The 22275-nt window shown below is 43.9% G+C and overlaps 1 protein-coding gene across 1 annotated transcript in view; it reads right to left on the bottom strand.

Annotated features, from left to right (window-relative positions):
- Window positions 1–20983, bottom strand: part of LOC8030462 (cytosol aminopeptidase) — a 58728-nt gene extending 37745 nt beyond the window's left edge. Inside the window, exons 1-4 of the mRNA XM_002401257.5 lie at window positions 20885–20983; window positions 16892–17013; window positions 16352–16406; window positions 6213–6318 (exon numbers count right to left, since the gene is read on the bottom strand). Coding sequence (XP_002401301.3) covers window positions 6213–6318; window positions 16352–16406; window positions 16892–17013; window positions 20885–20983 — 382 coding nt within the window. The remainder of the gene's footprint in view (window positions 1–6212; window positions 6319–16351; window positions 16407–16891; window positions 17014–20884) is intronic.
- Between the last annotated feature and the right edge of the window lie 1292 nt (window positions 20984–22275).

Below are 22275 nucleotides of genomic sequence, written 5' to 3' on the forward strand. Positions count from 1 at the left end.
TTTTCTAAAGCAGATACACTCTCAACAAGAGGGTTGTCGTGTGGTACTAACTTTGGGGTAGTCAGAAGCCGTCACAGATATCGCTACCCCACCTTCGTTATACTAACAACCCCACGGGTAATCACACGGCACGCAATCAACAGGTTGTCACAGTGAGCACCCCCAAAAGCAACATGGCGGCTGGCAAGCGACGGTGGAGCAGTACGAGTAAGGCCTAGCAAGCTGGACTGCTTTTTGCTAAAATACGATTCTCAAGTGCGTGCGCCCGTTCGCAGCCTTCCGTGCGCACTGAAGCACTCCAAAACGCGCCTCGAACCACGGGCACCGCACGTATTACGAGTAGAGGCGACGATGTGAAAGGAAAGGGAGGGGGGGGGGGGGGGGGGGGGGGGGGGGCAGGGCAGGCAGGCATTCGAGGGGGTGTCCGCGACTGCTTTCGCGCGGCCGGCTGCATTTACTTCGCCACCAGAAAACATTCAAGAAAGGAATCGTATAGCGACAAATGGAATGATATCTTTATTGAACAGAGCGTCTCCTTGCTGTGCTTGCCGCAAGTGATCCGGCGGTTTCGGTTGACAGCGGCGAGGCGAAGCATCACGGATTTAAGCGGCGTCGGTTCCGATCGTTCAAAGCTCCTGCTCACCTGTTAGCATTCGTTATCCACTTCCAAGTCCCTGGTAATCCTCACCGCGTTTGTGCACGCACTTAGCGCTATTCACCGCACGGAACACCCATTCAACTGGCTATGAGACTGATCCCACTGGGACGAGAGGCTGAGAACCGAACCCTTTGGGGCTGCTCTGGCTGCTCCGTAGAGCCATGGAACGCCTCCATGTTTTTCACTCAAATAAGTAGACACATAAACGCGCGACTCCTTGAATTGGGCGGCGCCACGCGCCACCTAACGGACAGGGCTCAAACTAGAAAAAAACGAAACGAGCAGTTTTTGTGTTCAGCGCCTCGCCAGACATTCACGTATGTACATACTCTACTACACACTTCACACATACGCGACATACAGACACCATAGCATTCTACACAGAAACGCGTTCAGACACAGCACAAGGTACTACATGCTACATGAGATATTGACACTCTACATTCCTATACACACGTCTAGTCGACACCGCCACCTTATATACTGCTGTATTTTCTGTGACTGATTAGGATGGTGACCACTGTCATATTTTGCATAAATACGAAAAGACTGTGCAAGGTTTACGCGTATATATTATTTTCCTCTACTGCCCTTAGGAAAGCGCTCGTATCTCTAATGTAATTTATTGCAAAAGTGAACTGCAGGTTATGAATAAATTTGAATAGTCGCTACACGTCACATTTTGATCAGTTTCGTTTTCTCGCTAGCCTACACTTTAAGTATACAGAAGCCTGTTTAATTAATTGTATTAATTATCGAAAACAATTTCTGCAATCACAACTTTCTGAACACGCTGATGCATTTTATTTTCTCTTTTTACATATCCGAATGACTTCAGCGGCGGTTGAGTAAATGTTGAGTACACTGAGCGCGCGCAGGTGATTCTGGCGAAGCCTGTCCGCCGGTCCTCCCCACTGATCTCTATGACAATTGCTGGATCGCGCTTCCCCGCTTGTTCGCTGCAGCGCAAGTGAAGCCACCGGACTTCACTCGCTTGGGATACGATTTGCCGTTTTCGCTAGCCTTTGCTGCGGTTTTCCAGCGTGCTGTGGACACGTTTTCTACTCGTTCGTCGTCATTCGCCGAAGAAGTTTTTTGAAGACTCTGTGTATTGTTGAGACTTGCCGTTGTGAACACGTGGAAAATTTTACGAAAGTGCAGTGTCGCAGGGAAAAGGCACAACGCGTTGAAAGGAAGGGCTGGCGGCGTGTTCAAAGCTTCCTTGGCACGCCGAAGTGCCGTGTCTCTGTGCCTTCGCACGCTTGGATACCGACCAAGAACCGACGCCGTGTGTATGTGTCTAGCGAGTGCAATGTGCGTGAAGCTGTTCGTGCCTCTGGATCAGCGTCTTTTCCCCTCGCGGTTTAGGAACGAGCTTAATCCAGCGTCCACTAGCGACGGAAGATGGGGGGAAGGTACGTCTTTTTTTTGTCCTTAGACGATTTGCACAATACCGTGCACAACAGCTCCTCATCACTGATCAGTGCTGGCTTATTATCAACCTACTTAATTGCACTTTACGTTTGAGCGCGGCTCGCCTAATTGTAATTGGTCAGCAGATTGCACACGACCATATCGGCCGCGCTTCAAAGATTTTCATTCTTGCCGTCTTGTACTTTTGCTTTCGAAAACCCCCCTGGCTCCACAACGTTGCCCTATTCGTGCTCCCACGGAATCTATTAGAGTAGATTTGGGACATAGCCATGGTTAATATAGTACATAAGAACACGTACAGATCTCTCCCTTTTATTGATAGCAACTCACCGGAACAGCTGGACGATCCAGAACTCCGTGGCCGATATATATAAATGATCTAAAGGCTTCTACGCGCGACACACGTTCAGAACTTTGGCGCGGCGTCAATTCTTGACCGGTATCCAAGCGTGCGAAGGCACAAAGATGCATCACTCGGCGTGCCAAGGAAGCTTTGATCACGCCGCGACACCGGCGACACTTGTTTTCGACGAGTTGTACCTTTTGATACGGCTTCACGCACATTGCACTCGCAAAACACATCCACACGGCGTCGATTCTTGGTCGGTATCCAAGCGTGCGAAGGCACAGAGACACGGCACTTCGGCGTGCCAAGGAAGCTTTGAACACGCCGCCAGCCCTTCCTTTCGACGCGTTGTGCCTTTTTCCTGCGACACTGCACTTTCGTAAAATTTTCCACGTGTTCACGACGGCAAGTCTCAACAATACACAGAGTCTTCAAAAAACTTAATCGGCGAATGACGACGAATGAGTAGAAAACGTGTCCACAGCACGCTGGAAAACCGCAGTAAAGGCTAGCGAAAACGGCAAATCGTATCCCAAGCGAGTGAAGTCCGGTGGCTTCTCTTGCGGGAGCGGCAAGCGCGATCCAGCAATTGTCATTGAGATCAGTGGTCCTCCCCGAAACGTTGTTTCAGTTTTCTTCTTTTCGCTACAATTGTTTTTGCTTAAGCGCGTGTCTTTCAAATATGCGTTCTATGCGCTCGCGCTCGCGCCAAGAGGACAGTTCAGAATTGCCGCTTTCGGGCCCGTGCCTTCACCTGCAACGAACGCGAAATACGTATGCTAAATTATGTAAAGCCTGGTTCAGACAGTGGCGTTTGACTGCGTCTGACTGCGTTGCGGCAGCGAGAAACCAGGGCATCCCTGCTGCTTACATCGCGTGCCAATATGATTCCTTGAATTGGATTCCACGCTTCATACGAAGCACAGTCGTGCCGGTGAGTCGCTTTCGGTTCTCGACGCAAAGCTGTCAAACTCATTCAAACGCAAGTGTCTGAACCGGCCTTACCGGTCATTCACACTAGAAGCGGATCCGCGTTTGCAAAGCGGTTGCGAACGCGGTTGTATAAATATCCAGTACGATTGCACGCGCACTCCATGACATCAAGTGCGCGTGCAATTGGACTGGATCTTTATACAACCGCGCTCACAACCGCTTTGCGAATGCGGATCCCCTTCCAGTGTGAATGAGCTGTTGAGCATCAAAGAACGCCGAGAACATAGTTCTCTGCGCTGCACCTGCTGTCGTCTCCAGCAATACTTTTTCTAAAAAAAATTGAAAAGATCTAAAACAGATAGCACGTATATGTTTGCTAATGCCTTATTTTTGGAAATTTCCTTGGAATCTTTTATATAGATAAAAGGAACGCGTGCTGGAAGGCCTGAAACCCTAGTCCCTTTCGAAGTACTCCGCCTTGGATGACACACACTTGTTTGAGCATTTTTTTATCGAGTATGCTCGATGAAATGTGCCAAATGAGCCAGTGAAGGTGAATCATGTATCCCGAGACAGAGAAATAGTGAAACACACGAACATGATCGCAGATATCTGTGTAGGTTCGTCCTGTCCGGCCTGAGTCGTGGTGTGCAATGCTTCATACTTCACTGCACTTGCAAGCGAAAAAATTGGGTACGACAGGAGCGCAAGTTCGGCGGAACGGGCGGAACCGAGGAGGCCATTTGCAACTGAACTGCACGCAGAACTGACCGATCATACCTTTATTGAGTGCACGCTCTTTACTGAACCGCACAATAAAAGACGACAAGAGTATCTCGTCCGACGAACATTCAAGTCAACTCACGCCTGTGCGTAGCTTTCTGTGCTTTTCTAGAGATTTGGTTAAATTCCTCGAGCACAACGCCAGCTGCCAGCTGTTGTTTGCTGTTGTACATGGTAAAACCCGCGACGGAACCAGAAAATACAACCGCGATACTTTTTATCTGCCTCGGGTTTTAGTAGGTGCGTACCAATGTTGCCTGTACTTGTTTGTTTTCTGCCAGTTTAGGCGAAATGAGCCACACGCTTGTTTCGAGCGGTTTAAATTTGGATAAATAATAACCAACGCACAAAGAAAACAAGTTTTAAGTACTTTTTGAGATTTTTGAAGTGACTTTTACTATTAAACGACTGCATGCACTTGAATGTTCAATTCAAGAGTTTATAAAACGTGACTACCCCATGCTTGTCACCTTCCAACAGGGTGCTAACTCTCAATGGCTCGAGCCCAGTGGGTAGTTAGGTAAGCCTGTGGGGTAGTTAGAGCCGTCAAAACGCACGATGACTGGGGGGGGGGGGGGTGCTCACTTTTTCTTAGAGTGTAGGCCGGCTAAGTATTCCCATTTATTGATGAACACAAGACCGAGTTTGAACAAAAAAAAAAAAAAAGATAAGCCAAACGGAAGTTTCTTAATGTTTGATCGAGAAGGAAAAACAAAGCAAGCAGAAGGAGCTTAGTTGCATTTTCTATACCCCTTCGACCTGAACTTTTGTTAAGCCTACCCAACTTCTTTTCTGTCTTCGTGTGTCTGTGAATGGAGCGCCGGCTGCTTCAAGCAAATCGGAGGGGTGGTGCGAGACACATCACCGCTCTCTTTAGAATAAAATCGTTTGTACCAAAATGTGTCACGTGACTAGCTCTTTCGCGCTGATGGAATCACTCTGGTCATAGCCTTCGCCGCCTGCCAAGTTAAGGATATTGATATAGGGGCCACGTAACATCGGTTTCCGAGATGCCCTCTTCAGTGTTCTGTTGCTTTGGCGCACGCCAGACGAGCCGTGGGTTTCCATCGTAAACGGCAGGAATATATCCAGGCCAACTTTTTCGCAGTGCAGTTCTCTTTGTTCTAGTCATTGGAATGCTTGTGCTGTGTTTGTTGGACGCGCTTCGACAAAGTACTGCTTATCGACGACAGCGAGGATTTTGTTGAATGTGGGAGGCCTTCTTCTTTCAAGACTTTGTGTTTGCATTGGTGTATGCTGTCTTAGTCGGATAAGGCATCTATCACTAATTACATCAGATTAATGTTTATTTATAATTACACTGGAAGCGTACTTGTGAGAGTAGTCCTGCTGGCGTCACATTTATAAGCTTAAGTAGGCCATTCTAATAACTTCAATACCCCCGACAACGATACAATATATGCGCAAAGGCAAGTGGGGTATAAGGTATTGTCATCGGAGTCATCGGAACGATCTCCTAAACCTCTCTACTCTCCACGGTCGTTTGTGTTTGTTTTATGAATTTTAATCGGCATGAAGACTGCGAAAATTTATTGAATACAGTACAAGCTGTGTTTTGTGGCAGTGGTTTAATAAACTCGGGTGAACTGTCGAAAACGATACCGTTTGTTTGTACAGGAGCGCAAGCCGTGCCTTATAAAGGCAATTAAAGTGCTTGCCGATACTGCCGATAGGGCCGATACAAAGCGAGCGCATACCCGAAGTCCGGCCGATACGGTGCATATGCAAATCTGACATCTGGCCGATGCGCGGCCGACACTCCGAACTAGGCGGTATTCGCACGATATTCCGGCGATACTAGGCCGGCGGCGGAACGGCGATACCCAAATACCTGCCGGATGTCGGGTTGTGGTGAAAAACCGCACGTTCGGACGATACTGGCGCCGGTTTTTGAACGAAATTGCCACGACACTGGCCAACTATCGTCGTGCTGCTTGGGTTTGTCCAGGCGCGCCAATTTCGAGCTTGTTTTAAGTATCAAAGATTGATTGCGGACACCCTAAGCAAAAATAAATTAACCTTCAAAGAAACCCTCACCGGCGACGGCACCACGAACGCTTTCAGCCACCTCGTCGAGGTCATGGAGTTTTGCTCCTTCGGGTTTCCTGGGTCCGAGATGGACTACGGAGGTGAACGGGTACTTCTGCGATGCAGACAAGACAACAACCGTCAGACATTTTTTGTGTTTTTGTTTTTACAAACTAGTTTATCATTGAATGCGTTCACTTCATGCGTACCCGTCAAAATGTGACTTCTCTAAGGATAAAAGGAACGGCTAAATGGAATGCGAATCTTAAGGCCTGTTCACAGCAGAGATGGCAGTAATGACATTAGTGTAATGGAATTACAGTAATTAAATTACTTTCTGGAATAATGAGTAATTCAATGAATTACTTCTCTAGGCTAGTGATTTAGTAAAGTAATGAATTACTTTCAAGCAATAATTTCGAGAAAATTACTCATTACTTTTGAAATTACTTTTCTCCAAAATAGGAAAGTTCGTTTGCAAGCTTTAAAAAAAGAAGAGAAAAATTATTTTGCATGATGACATGCTGTGAAAGAGCATCAGAGGAAATAAACGGCGGCCACCATAGCGCCCAGCCTCTTACGAAGAGCTGGACAGATGCACAAAGGAGGGCTGGAAAGGCGAAGGAGAAAAGCTTACGTGTAGACATCGCTGGAAGGCCACGGCTTACGAACTCCAGGCACGACAGATTCGCGGCGTCGCGTCATAACGACGATACTATAGTTCGTTCATCCCTAAGCTGACAGTGCGGTGGGAGCTGCAAACTAACCAGAACTAATCAAACACCTTCCTTTAATCACCTGTCCCGTCGCTTTCTCTGCACGTGAGTATGAACGACTGCGTGGTTATGTGGCGAACGATGGACATGTGACTGCTCCAACAAACACGTAGCTTTCACCGCTCATCCCTAAGCTGACAGCTCGCAGCTGAGGGATGAACGTCTCATAGCCTACAAGGCGACCGTCACATCACCAATCAGTTAGGCATGATTTGAAACCTGCGAGGACAAGACAAACAGATCCCCATTCTTGTACCTTCGTCAAGCGAGGTCAAACCTTAAGCTTCGACCATTGTGAAGATCAAACAACCGGAGTAACTGGTTAATTGCAAATGCCTTGTCGAAGCCCCGGAACGTTTCATGCGTCCTCGAGCGAAGCAGGTGACGCTCGCGGTATGCATCGCTGCCTTCCCTTGGGACGATTATTCGGGAATAAGCCTCCTAGCAACTATCGCCCCCCATTTGTTGGGAAATGATCCTTGAAAGGAATGACAAGTGGGTCAACTATACTCGGCGACAACATTTTTTGGCAATGCAGTGAAAGGTACAGGCACGCGTTCCCTCTCCCATTTTGAGCGCTGAATAAAGCTTTGCGCGGGCTCTCCTCATCTCCACTACCTTGCCAAGAAAAGTTGTCACCGAGTAGTGCTCTTGGAATAATAGAATTAGATTCAGTCCGAGGCGGAAGGGAAACGTTTCACATGACAGCTCCTTATAAGAACAAGCTGCCATTGCCCGACTTAACAACCCGACACGGACTACACTTCTAAATCAGGAAAACGGAAACATATCACCCTTTTAGTAGGAACCTTCACCGTTGAATGGACGGCGAAACCGGTGAGTCGACTGTCTTTCTGAGTCACATCTAAAGAAGCTATTCATCATGTTTAACAGTTATGCCGTGTGCGCCGCAAAACCACTGTTCAATATGGTTCACTTTGAGGCACATAAGGGTGTTGCGGTGTAAAGAGAAATATCTGCGTTTTGGCACATATAGACCAACTCAGCTGTTTGACGTCACATCATTGCGGTGGCGCTGCTGACGGCACTGCGCGTGCGCAGCACCTCGCTTCTCCCGGATCTGGTTCCTGCACACGCGCACTGTGGGGGCAAACGAGGGCTTGTTTTGTAAACACTGTGTTGGTGTATACGGTAAATAAATTGAGCACGAATTACTGCCTTAAGGTATTCAAAAGTAATGTCAAAGTAATTTCAAAGGAATTTCATTACTTTTGGAAAGTAATTGAAATGTAATGTCATTACTTTTAGTCTGCAGTAATTTGTAATGTAATTTCATTACATTTTTGCAGTTTTCAGAAAAGTAATTAGTAATGCAATTTAATTACTTTTTGAAAGTAATTTTGCCATCTCTGGTTCACAGACACATCCATCACAACACTAACCCAGCGCTGTTTAGAAACAACTTGAGCGCCTTGGTATTGCCGGGCTGGTTGTCCCTCCAGACTGGAGGGGACTCTGAATTCTGGTAGCCAAGTTGCTATTTGACCGACGACTCTGCCAGCCGTTTGTGAGTTCTTCACATAGTTATGCATCATTATCTCCTCCGAAGTGACAATGGATAGGTTTAACAACACGCAACGTCACGCGTTCCGTCAAATATTAATTTGCTTTCAGCGCCGGTCAGAAGGAAAGAAGACAAATGTTCATTACGGTCAACGAAAATCGGCACTTGCCGTTCGTAAAGATTTCACCACACTAGCAAAGTTCAGCCAGCAAGCAACTTTGAGGGACTTTAGACAGAGCCTTGACCTCGCGCTACCTAGGCGCGGTATCAGCGATCCGCTGGATGTAACCTCGCCTTTTCGAACGTGCAAACACATTGCAGTGCAAATGGTCTGCTGAATTCATAGAGAGAGAGAGCGCGCCGATGCAGTGTTGGTTTGTGCCATCTCAGCGCTTCACGGGAAATGTGATTTGCGCCACACGGTGATTAGAAATACTTGGAAGTTGGCAACACTTTTTTTTTGTGTCGGACCTGTATGCATAGAACGACATGCAACCGAAAAATACATTAAATGTTTGAAGCGGTCCCTTGGAAATCCGTTTTCAGTTATTTCTACGAGGTTCAACTTACTTTATGTTTACGGGAACTCTTTCGAAGCCCAAAGGATAAACGACGGGATACCCCTAATGCGGTTGAGTTGTCTTGCTATCGTGAAACACGAGGCAGTTTTGTTACCACAAACCCCCCTGCTTTCGTTTATGTCTACAACTTATTGAAGGTTTTAGGAAAATATATATCCAATGTAAGACTGCGAAGATTCTGGGCCTACTTTTAGGTCAAGTGAATTCTGAGCTATTGGGATTATGAAGCAGAAAACCCATAGTTTGGTTATTACTGCTATCCCGTCAAGCTGGGAGGCATTTCCTAAAATCCTGCATTGTGCGTCTAACTGAACCAAGGTTCAGCAATTTTACTTGGAGCTATCTAACGCCTTTATTTTATATACAGGGTGAAACAAGGAGACGGCAGGCTCTTTAAATCGACCGCAAAATTCGGTTTCTTAACCTATCACGCTACGACTTTGTGCAGCGTTGCCCACAGATGGTGCATTTTTTTTTGTTGTAAAATTTGCAAAGAGCGAACTTACCTGAGGAAAAAGTAAAGAAAGAAAAATGCTTAGCTCCTATGGAAACTCAGCGACGCCACCGGTCTGCAAACAACACGGCGCCGTTTCGCACGGGAGACAAGAGATGGCGCAAGCGGTCGCGACGCCAACTGCCGCCAACGAACGAGCAGACGACGCCGAGAGCCGGCGTATTTAGCAGACAAGGAACTGCAGTTCCTTGTTGTTACCGAGCCTGTTTTTGTTTCTGCGACTGCCGCCGCCTGCGGAACGCGCACCGCTTTTGAGTCGAACAGATCGTGTGCTAAGACGCCGGGTCTCGGCGCCGTATGCTCGTTCGTTGGCGGCGTTCGTTGCGCCATCTCTTGTGTCCCGTGCGAGACGGAGCTGTATTGTTTGAAGACCGGTGGCGCCGCTGCGTTTCCATTGCAGCTAAACCTTTTTCTTTCTTTACTTGTTCCTCATTTAAATTTGCTCTTTGCAAATTTAAAAAAAAAGCACCAACTGTGGGCAACGCTGGACAAAGTCGTAGCGTGATAGGTTAAGAAACCGAAGTTTGCGGTCGATTTAAAGAGCCTGCCGTCTCCTTGTTTCACCCTGTATATTAAATCGGTAATACTTACTAATTATGTTTCGTTATTCGTCTTTGAATTCATCCAGTGCGGCAAAGGTGGAAAGTGAGCTTGTTGACCCTTTTAAGGCTTACCTCTAGATAGCTTTTACTTGTAGAATATAATTGGAGGTCCGTCATTTAAGTGCGTTAGGCAGAAAAAAGATATCGATTCGAATAAAGTACCAGTCAGATAGCTTTTGCGCGGCGTCATGAGATTTACTTGTATAAAGCCAAAATTGCAGAAAGCTTCAAAATAGTATATGCCTCAGATTCGCAGCAGGGCATTGATTATAGCTCCCACTGATATTTTTCGAGTTTACTTTCTTTGAGCTCACGTCCACTATGCGATAAACACATATTCTTGTAATAAAAAAATTATACATTAAAAATTACCAGAACAGGAACGTCGCCTACACTACAATAATAGTAGCAACTAATCGCTTTTAAGGAAGTAAAAAAAGATACCCCCAAAATTACTGTTACCCGGTTCATGAATAATAAAAAAAAAAAAAAAAACTCTTCAATACAATTTTTCTATTTCTTCATTTTAATGGTCTTGATTTTCTTTTGCCAGTCATATCGTCTGCAGAACGCACCAGCTTATTCTCAAAGCTTTCCCCTTTCGAGTGTTGCGTCTCTGTACGCAGAAAACATATGGTTTTTATTCTTGTGTACTCGAATGTCGGCAATTCATGGCATCTTCTGTCGAAGATGCCAAAGAAGAGTTCTTTGGCAGCGGCAGCAGCGAGCTGTTCGGAGGGCTTATTATCCCACTCTGTTCACAGATACCTTCACGATCCTGCCCCAGCCCCTAACGCACCATCATCGTCAGGGGTGACCTTCCACGTGCCGCATCAAGATCAAGACCGGTCCACGTTTCGACCGAGACCATCAGCGCCACCACCGCAAACAGCCGAAAAGGAGCCTTGAACCAGCGGCCAGTTCTTTGGCAGCGGCGGCAGCGAGCTGTTCGGAGGGCTTATCATCCCACTCTGTTCACAGGTTGTAAGCAAACGTTCTTTATTTTTGTATCTTGCATGCCTAATTCTGTATGTTGCGCCATATCGCTGACGCTGCTGCCATTTAGCGTGCTGTTTGCTTAACCGTTTGTGCAATGACTGCTGATTTTGGTAAACTGTGTGACGACCTAAAAAAAAGAGATAAAGCAAGAGTTCAAAGATTTCCGTAGTTCTTTCGAGAGAGAAATTCGGAAAGAGCTCAGGGAGATCAAGCTGAGTCTCGATCATTTCAACAAAGACTTTGAGGATATGAGGGCTGATGTCGCCATTCTAAAAAAAGAAAATGCAAGCTTAAAAAAACAGCAACGGTGACCTCCGAGAGGAGTGTAAAGCCCTGAGAAGCCAAGCCGAACAGAGTGAACGTCGGCTCACGGGCTGTGAACAATACTCTAGAAATCGAAACATAGAGATTAAGGGTGTTCCCCCAGTCGAAAATGAAGATCTGGCAGCAATCCTACAAAAAATCGGCAATTTGATTGATGAACCAATCCTTCCCTGTGATATCAATGTATGTCATCGCGTTCCTGCTGGCAATTCATCGTCATGCCCGCTCATCATTGCACAGTTTAAGTATCGTTCGAGACGGGACGCTGTAATCGAGAAGGCGCGGAAGAAACGGGTATCAACGGCCGATCTAGGTCATGCTACACGCGCCCCTGTCTACGTCAACGAACACTTGTGTCCGGAGCTAAAAAAACTGCTTGGCATGACAATCGCCAAAAAGAACGAACTAAAGTGGAAATCTGCGTGGACGAGGGGAGGAAAAATCTACGCACGAAAAACAGATGAGCCACGGGTTGTTCATATCAGTAGCACTAGCGATCTTGCCAAGATGATGTAGCAACTTTGGCATATCTTTTCTTGTGGTCTCGTTTCTTCATCATGGCTGCTCACGCACATCTTACGCCAAATGAAATAACCACTCTTTTTACATCCACTAAAGGAAAATCTATATCTTTCTTTCATTCGAATCTGCGTTCTGCGCGTAATAAAGAGGACGAACTCTGTGCGTTGTTCCAAGACTTTGGATTCTCGTTCGACGTAATTATGCTCACCAAAACCTGGTACCAAAGTGAGGAGGAAGTACTAAAACTGAATAAATACAAAACGTTTTTCTTAAATCGTGATTGCAAAAGGGGTGGAGGAATATTGATCTGTGTAAAAACTACTTTCGACTGCGAACTTGTTACTGAGTTTTCTAGCATATGTGTTGATTTTGAGATTCTGACGCTGAAGTGTGCGCAAAATATTTTTAGTGTGGTGTATAGGCCCCCAAGTAGAAACTCGAACAATTTTTTGTGTTATTTTGATAAGTTTCTAGATTTTTCAAGTGCAAACAAGTATAATCTTTTTGTGGGTGGGGATTTTAATGTCAACATGCTTACTGCCTCAAGTGTGCAATGTTCATTTAAAAGTGTCCTTGATTCAAACGACTGTGTCAACGTCATTACATCGCCAACACACGTTACATGTGTCTCATCCACGCTTATCGACCTATTCATAACCAATACCGATTTAGGTAGCGCATATGGCGGTGTCATTGGTGTGCAGATAGGTGATCATTTGCCAATATTCATGATCGCGAGCAACGTCAATGTTATACATTGCGCTACACTTGCAGGCATTCGTGTGTTTCGAGATATAAATTCTCAGACACTCGAAACCTTTAGGTCCTTGATTGTTGACGTAAACTGGAACCCAGTATACAACTCAAGTTCCGCTGATGACGCGTATATCAATTTTCTAGCTCTTTTTTTGGAAGCATATAACAGTAGTTTTCACTATAAACCAATCCAACAAAAGAAAAACATTCATAAGCCGTGGGTAACCCAAGAATGTCTCAAGATGATTCGTATGAAAAATAAATTATACCATAAATTCATAAATACTAGGAAGCCTGGTGATTTAAAAAAGTTCAGGACACATAGAAATAGACTGAATAAAATGCTTAGGCAAGCAAAGAAAAATTATTTGCACTCTTTATTTAATGAAGCCACAATGTCAAGAGTAGACAAAACATGGAAAATAGTAAATCAACTCCTAAATCGATCTCTTGAAAACAATAGCATTCTAGAAATTAAAATTGGTGATAGAATATTACGCGGACAAGAACTCGCAAAATCGTTTAACAACTATTTCGCTAATAGTGTTCATAGCAGTCATAACCCTCTGTTGACAAGCTACCTAGAAACTCGCAATGAAAGCAGTGCCTTTTTTTCAGCCTACTGACGAATACGAAGTTTTCAGTACATTCAATTCCATCCAAAATAGTAAATCGAGTGACATTGACGATATTCAAATTTGGCCTGTCAAATACGCTCTGGACTTATTAGCACCGGTATTATCCCACATTTACAATGTTGCAATTTCTTCGGGCAATTTTCCGCGTCAAATGCAAATTGCCAAGGTGGTGGTTATTTTTAAAGGTGGTGACAAAAATGATCAATCCAATTACAGGCCTATCTCTATTTTACCCGTCTTCTCTAAGTGCCTGGAAAAACTCATCCACTCCAGAATTTCTTCGTTTTGCAACCAATTCTCTATTCTGACCCTCTCGCAGTATGGCTTTCGAAAGGGGCGTTCGACTGAACTTGCCTTGCTAACCCAGAAAGAAATAATCTTGAAATCATTTGAAGAAAAGTGTACTACTCTCGGTATATTTGTGGACTTTTCTAAGGCATTTGAGCGCATTAATCATGTCACTCTACTTAAAAAGCTTGAGTATTACGGCTTTCGTGGGATAACTCTTGACGTTGTGGCTTCATATTTAGAATTTCGTCAACAGTGCGTTGTCATCGACAATCAGCGTTCAGGTTTACAGTCATTAGCTGCCGGTGTTCCTCAGGGAAGTATACTGGGTCCTCTACTTTTTAATATATATGTCAATGATATTGTAAAAATTAGTACGGAGGCAACTTACGTTATATATGCCGATGACACTAGTTTATTTTTTTCTGCTCAAGATAAGGAAAAACTCGCGCAAGTCGCAAATCATACTCTTAACTCGCTTCACAAATGGAGCTCTGTAAATTCACTTCCTATTAACACTTCCAAAACTAAGGCAGTGCTCTTTAAACCGAAGAATAAGTCTGTGGTTTTCGACTAGAACCTTGTTCTGGGGCCCTCCATCATTGAACTAGTACCTAGTACTAAAACCCTAGGCGTAATTTTTCAGGAAAATCTGTCATGGGATATTCACATTGAAGGTCTCATTCGCAAGCTTTCAAAAGCCGTTGGCATTTTTAACAGGTTTCGCTTCGACCTCCCAGTAAAAATTAAACTCCTTTTATACAATTCTCTATTTTCTTCACATTTAAATTATTGTCATCTGGTTTGGGGAACCATAACATTAACCAATATAAATAATCTTCATGTCTCTCAGAAAAAGGCCATACGGAGTATCGTCAATGCCTTATATTATTCTCATACACAACCCCTTTTTGAGACTCTGCGTATCATTCCAGTTACCAACCTGTATGACTACGCAATAACTTTAAGATACACAGCGGGCATTAAACTGAACAATCCTTTATTTCAAGAGATCGCTGGTCTAGCACGAAGTATAAATTTTTATTCTACTCGTAATGAGGATGTCTGGAAGGTACCATACAGCAGAACAAACTATGGAACGCAGATGTTGAGACACCACCTCCCATCATTATTGAACAATCTAAGGAGCAACAACTTCACCATAGAAACACTAACACCTCGTGCCATCAAAAATATGTTTCTGTCGCTCTCTTATTTTTGTATTGTGCCTCATGATATCAGTGTTCTACTTCCCAGTTACAAGTGTCTACATGTTTTTTTGTTATGTTTTTTTTTTACTCGTCTTCCTGCTATATAATTAACGATTTTGTTTTCATTTTCCTACAATTTGCTTATCCGCCTCTGCCAAGGAAACGGGGGTGGGGCCCAGTCAAGCCAACATGTGTTGGCTTTTTGCCCATGTTCCTGTCGTCTGTACATATAGACGAATTAAACTGATTCTGAATGTAATATGTGCGCTAGAAATGAAGTCGGTATGGTTCGGAAAGTTACGGATAAAAGCACCTGCAAGCAGAGTGCACAATGTACTGCCAAGCGCTTCACATACTCTAAATGCCAGCTGCTAGTCTCATTTCGCTCACATCCTACCATAAAAGTGGCGAGGTCATCGCCAGTCTGCTCCAATTCTAAACCGTACATTTCCGACGGCCTGCGTATAGCGCTTTAACTGCACCGACACTGATATTTTTTTCGTTTAACTGTATATTCTATACTGTTAAAAACGCGCCTAATGAAAGAGCACCATATAACAAAAGTCCACCGAAAGTGCAGCAATTGACGTCTCCGGTTGACCTTTGAAGTACATGACAACTCACTCGAGAGCAAGATGCGGTTAACAAAATATACCGTTTTAATATTAGTAACTCGATGCACGAACACAATTCAAAAATGAGTCCTGAGCCATCTGAATAAGACACTTTGGTACCTGATGTTGTAGCTTTCGGGTGTTGCCCTAAGAGCATAAAAGAAATGAATAATAAACTCTGAACAAAAAAAAAAATTACCACATTTCAGAATCAGCTCCCCCCCCCCCCCCCCCCCCGCAATAGCGAGGAAATATTCACATTTTGAGCTTTTACTTGGCTGTTTTGAATTTTTAGTATCATGATTTACCTAACCTTCACACCAAGTCGCCTGCCCGACTTCAGGTCAGCCCGGAGACGCTGCTGTCGGACTGGCTGCGGACAGATGCCCGAGCTCACCACGAATCCGGTCTCTGAGGTCGCGCAGTGCTCACCCGTGGTGTGGGCGAACGGGGGCTCGTTTTTAACGTTAATGTATACGCGAGCAAAGGGTTTGTCAATTAATTATTTTACACTTTCCAGTTCTTTAACTCCACCAGGACCCATAAAAGTGGCAGCCCTTACGGGAGGATAAGTGGGACGCAGAAAAATAGAAATCGATCAAATATTTCTTTTACTTTACGAAGAACCAAACACAAATCAAACACTTGGTCACAGTTACTGGGTCTTAATTCACGACGCGTCTAATACAATAAATGCAGAAGCAATTCGTATCATATTCAAGTATATATGCTCCAGCAAATTGCAGGTTTCTATCGTACTGAAAATTAAAAAGAACAATGAAAAGAGATCACGAGCACCTCATTCAGTCCATAGAATACTCTTGTTTCTCCTTTCCTAAAGGAACCCTTGGTCCTGAAAAAAATCGAAATATCACGTATACAGAACTGTAGTGGGAACCCTGACCCGACACGCCATTATTCATCTCTGGGAAATATAAAAAAAGCACGGTTCAACTGGATGTAGAAATATAAATTCTGCAATGTAAAAAGTCGGGCTACCTGGCACAAGGTCAAAAATCTCAAGAAAAATTGTACAACTATTACAAAAATTAAAGTACAGTGTAGGAGCGTAGGATTATGCTGCCACTGATTACATTTATCTGGGATACTAAAGAGTTTTGCTAGTAATGCTGCAAATGTTTCACAGATAAACTGTAAGCTTAGTTCAAACTCGAATTATAACGGCCCGCACAAAAATGAAGAAGGTTATCGATGTCGCGCCTGTGTGCATTAGTAGTTTTCTAATTACAACAGTTTTGACCATGCGGAGCATGATACAACATCGGTGTTAAAGTAAGGAAAGTTTAGCAGTCAATATTAAGAACTCTGGGTGCTTACAAATTGAGCATGTCTGTAAACTTGGCGCCGACAGTGCCAGCAAACTGCTCCGCTGCAGGCGTGAGAACAAAGTGCGCATCCTTCTCTTTCTCCTGGTATACTCCCAGGAGCAATCCTTGTTTCTGCGAGACGGTCGGAACGTAAGGACGATTTTAGATACCTTCCGTGTTCGAATTTTATACGGTGGCACACCCGGTGTCATTAACTCAGACGAAAATATTCTGCAACATTTGCGCATACTACTCGTTTTTGAGTAAATCTACGATCTCCGTCGTACACTGAATAATGGCGAATTCCACGGGGCGTTTTGGAGCACGCCGGGATCAGTTGACCAGATGCGGAATGGAGCACACGATCAGAACGGGTTCGCGCCGCGTACGGATCCCCAGTGGCATATGACCACTGCTCCGGGATCGACGGATGCCTTCCCGTCATTAACCTGCCCGGGAATCCCCTTTCCGCGGCCGCCGCGGTCGTTTCGAAGACGTTTTCGCAATCACGGCGCTAACACGTGTCCGACGCACGAGCGGCAGGAATGGCTCAGGAGCTTCTAGCAAAGACTGCCGGAATGCCGGAAGCTGCTCGAGCAACCTGACGACGAAGTGTCGTCATGTAGCAGCAGTAGTAAGGCGGACAGTACAGGCGGCACCTCCTGAGCGGCCATTACGAATTCTTCTGAGGCGAGATGGGAGAGATCAGGCGAGATGTGCCGCGAGAAAGGAAGTCACGTGTGTGCGCCGAGGACGGGTCCGGCTGGTTTCCGATGGAATCCGCCGAAATCGGCGGAGCGACTTTTTCCGGATCCAGATCAAAATCTGGAGCGGGAGCTAATCCAAAACGACCAATGGTACACGTTCGTCTCGATCCCGATGGCCCCAGAGAAATAGGATCGCTCCAGAAAAGTCGATCCCGGCGCGCTCCAAAACGGGCAGTGGAATTCGCCATAAGAAGGGCCTCGACGTGCTGCCTTTAAAGAATACCCTTGACATTACGGTATTTTATACAACAGTGTCAAGTCTATCACTGCTTTTAAATACAATTCCAAGGGCTTCGTAACTCGAAGATTTTATTGCATCAGGGGTAGTGGTATGCCTTCTTCAACATGTGGGTCTGGTTCTCTGCGTCTTTCTAACGCCACACTGCTTCCAAAAAAGGAGCATCTAGGTAAACTTGGTAACACAGAGGGTTTTATGTATGAGAAATTTTTGTTCTAACTGATTTATTGTTTTCCGGCATTGATTGTTTGTGCTGGACAAAAAAAAAATCATATCTGGGAGGTGCGTATTCCCATCTCCGATGACCAGTCAATTGACCCGAATGCATAGAAAACTTTAATATACAGATAGGCAAACAAACGAAGATAAGCGATATGACTCCTAAAAAAACAAGTAGCCACACGGACATTTCAACGTGGTCTGTGTTTAGGGACAACACAAAATAAAGCTGTATAAGTGTTTATTAAGCTTATGATTCTATCCTTCAAGGTCAGCTTCAATTCGTCATTTTTCAGTTTTTATTTTAAACCGTTTAGGTGATAGTCTTGTTATCGAGCTGTGTGAAGTAAAGGTATTATTTCATTATCAACGCCCAGACCGAACCATACCCTGACTGAGCAAAGCTTAGCAACGGTGGTAACAAGGGGCGTGGTTAGTAAAAAAGACCAGTAGATGTAGACATGTGACAAAGCAATGCCAGGACACGCTCTGGTGCAGAGCCGTCACGTGCCTTGCTCCAGCAATTTTATGATCTGAAAAGAGTCAGTTGGTTCGCCGTCTGCCAAGTTCTGTTGAAGTGAAGATTATTATTGATCAGTGTATAACCTAAATACCAAAAAAGTTCATGCACCTCCATTTAACTCAGACTCTTATCTTATTCACGGCGACCACTCCTAACGCATTTGTAACAGTATAATAGCCCCAGTATTCCACATAATTACTGGAGGCAAACGACTGCCTTATATGCTTGACAATAGGCCTCTGCCCGAAAACTGATACAAATTAGATACATAGAGTTCAATACTTGGCAACATATTTTCTCAGAACACGTTCGCTATTTTAATGTTCCTATATTATTTAATACATAATTCAGTGGTTAAGCCGAATGGACGAGAGAGACTATACAACTGTAGACAAGCACTTAGAATGCAGACAATATTCATGCATTTTACATTAGCAGCAGAAACCGTTTACCGTTCTGGCTTCCTTTCGTTCGACTTTTGAGATAAGTTATTAAGCATAAATTTATTTTGAAATGAAAAACGTTCCTAATTAATGGTTAATTATAATTTCAGAGTGTGAGAAATCTCACGAAAAAAGTATGTTCTCCCCTTGGGCTGAAGTAGGCTTTCCCGCGAAAAACCGGGCAACATTGTGCAGTTTGCTGTTCGTTCTCCTGCTATAGCGCCGCGTCGCATAGTCAACCAACAGCTCGTATACTAGTTCACAATTCAAGTTTGTAAATATATGCCGATAGAAAGCGGAGGTTTTGTATGTCATATTCGGTGTAATGGCTCGCTGACAAATGTTCGTGAAAATGAAGAAAACAAAACAACAACAACAACGAGGTATTCTGGGAAAGAACTTTAATAAAATCAAACAGTTTTGATGTACGGGCGAATATTATTTAAAAATCTGTTTAAAAAATATTTAGAGTAGAAATTCACTACAAAGCTTTAACACTATTCAAACCGTCGTTACGATTCCTTGGAAATTTTTCTCTCGTGTTTGCAGTTTAAACCTCTTTTTCTCACGGGCCATTTTGGCAGGGGTCATTTTGTTGGCAACCATTTAGTCTTGGCGGTGTAAACGAATGCGTACCGTTCAGCGCGCCTTGAGCTTTTGCATTGCACCACCCCTATAGTGGTGCAATGCAAAAGCATTGCACCACTATAGGGGTTTAGTTACTTTGTGCGATAAAATAAAAGCAATGGAGGTCTTATCAAATGGCAGTTCCATAATTGTGCATGAAGTTTTGTTTGGTATTTATAAACAAACAGTGCCATCTTCGGTTTCAACTCGTGACGGACCTTAGGGAGGTGCTCATTTAAAGTTAAAAGTGGAATAATACACTTTAGTATTATTCCATTTGTTTTGCTATGTGGTATTTCCTCGCCGCATTAGTTCTTGCAATGTTGGCCACTGTATTCTTTTCTCTTGCCCTTTCATTCGTATTAACTTTGCACTGTTTTCTTCGATCGACTTGCCGGGTCCTGTCCCACAAACCTAGCGTGGCCTGGACAGACCCGTACATGTCTGTACATGTCTCTGTCACATAATAATTGTAAAATAATTTAATATTAATATTTTTATCATCATCATTATTATTATCATTATCATGACTATTTTCATTATTTTTGATATTATTTTTTTCTTTTTATGATTATTATTATTATCGATTGCAGATTGCCTAGTAACGTAATATCCAGAGAGATATCCCACCATAAATTGAAGATAGATTTGGTGAAAATAACAAGTTGACTAACTTCCAGTTTGCTCTAAAAAAGTTGCAAAATGAAGTTTCTAGATTTTCTGGTCAGCAAAGGCTTTTGATCGCAGGACGGAGCAATGAAACAAAGACGACTGTCCTTCACGCACATAAATACTCGCCTATTTCCTGCCGTTGGTAAGTAACACCATTTGTCGAGGTCACCATTGGACCGTGTCCTGAAATCACTAGATTCGGTGTTTATAAAAAATAGCAAATCATTTTAAAATTACAGGTACATTATCTTTCAGGACAGAAATATTTCTCGGAATATTACGAGGTGCACTTGTTTTATGCTTTGTTTTTGTAGTGAAAATTTATATTTAAAGCTGTTTCTAGTTAGATTCTCTATTGAAGCCACGCTTGAATGCCCACGAAGATAATACGGCGCCGGCGAAAAACAGCTAGCTCAAGTGAGGGGTTCTTGTAGGTAAACATTTGTTAGCACTTTAGAAAAACAATTAACTGTGCGAGAGCTATTACTCTGTGATTGAGAGATATGTTACTTGCCTGACACGTCATCGAGGTACTTAGCCGCCGTGCAGCTAAAATGCCAGTTGAGCCCACACGCGGTCCCGTCAAAGTTTTCGCAACACAGCGGCTCAGCATTTGGCTAATTCTTTGTTTTTAGGTGCCTCGACGGTGAGCATCCAAACATCTGCCGCGCAAGGGAACGTCGCGCCATTTTATAGCCTTGCTCTGGCTGTAATGATGGATTGGATCGGATTGGGAGTCGACTCAGTAAATTCAACGACATCGAAAGGCTAACGAAAATTGACATTCTAGTTTTGATTTCAACTTTTGGAGTGATTGTACGTAGAAAACACACTACAGCTTAACGAAATAAAGTTAGAAACAATATTTTGATTTAGAAAGCAAAAGAGGAAAATAGAAGCAAGATCGACGACACGGGCTTTGAATATGAAACAAAACGCTTACTGCAACCATAAAAAGGTGTCAAAATAGTAAAGAGTAGGATATGTTTAGTAGAGTTGTGAAGTCGTTCTATAGACTATGTTTTCACGCGCGTAAGCTAGTTAGCCTGTGGGGATATTTTTTACAATTTTAGAGAGGTGATATGACTTTATAACAAACTGCATGCAGCTAGTCCAGAAATGCTTACCGTTGTTCTGACACACGGTTATCGAAACTAGTACTAAACATATATTGAGCAAATTAAATTTCTTTGGGCGGATAAGTCAAGCATATGTGCATGCGTACGCTGCAGTTTTGTGAACAATTGCAAAATAGTTCGCATCCGAAACGGGAAAGGGCGCAGCTTGTGCTGTCGGCGTTCAGTGAGGGCTGCTGAATCCATAACACGGTAAAATAATCTTATGCGTAAAACTCCGGTGTTTAAGCTTGGGTAGTTGTAGTGTGCGTGATCTTCTCTTGCACCAAGAGCTCACTGTCTCGAACAAATTTTTTAGACGGTAAATTAAGTAGATATTCTTCAGATCTTTTTTATACAACCTTTTCAATCGATACCCATTCACCACATAGACTAACTAGAATAACCGCTCAGCGGTAGCAAGTCAGTTCAAGTGAACGCCCCTGTCAGGTTGGAGGATGAGCACGCGATGCCAGGGGTAGCAAAAGTTTCCCGTGTAAGATAAAAAAAAGTGGCAACATATACACATTGCAAAGGTTCCTAGCCTCGCATTGTTGAAAGGGATTGAATGAATTCATAAAAAAATGTCCTATGTCGCTACAGAAGCAGTCCGTAGTTTAGCAAGAGTAAGTTTTCTTGTCAAGTACAGTGATTTTGCAGCAGACCGCTCCTCATTCAAAATCTGCAGAACATTCTTTTCGACGCTGTATTTGGCACAATGATGCAGATATCCTCGTAAAGCAGTGGTTCTCAAATGCGGGTCCACGAATGCATTCTAGAGGTCCGCGAA

This window comes from Ixodes scapularis, unplaced genomic scaffold (assembly GCF_016920785.2).
Source record: "Ixodes scapularis isolate PalLabHiFi unplaced genomic scaffold, ASM1692078v2 PGA_scaffold4__175_contigs__length_147842914, whole genome shotgun sequence".
Classification (NCBI taxonomy): Eukaryota; Metazoa; Arthropoda; class Arachnida; order Ixodida; family Ixodidae; genus Ixodes; species Ixodes scapularis.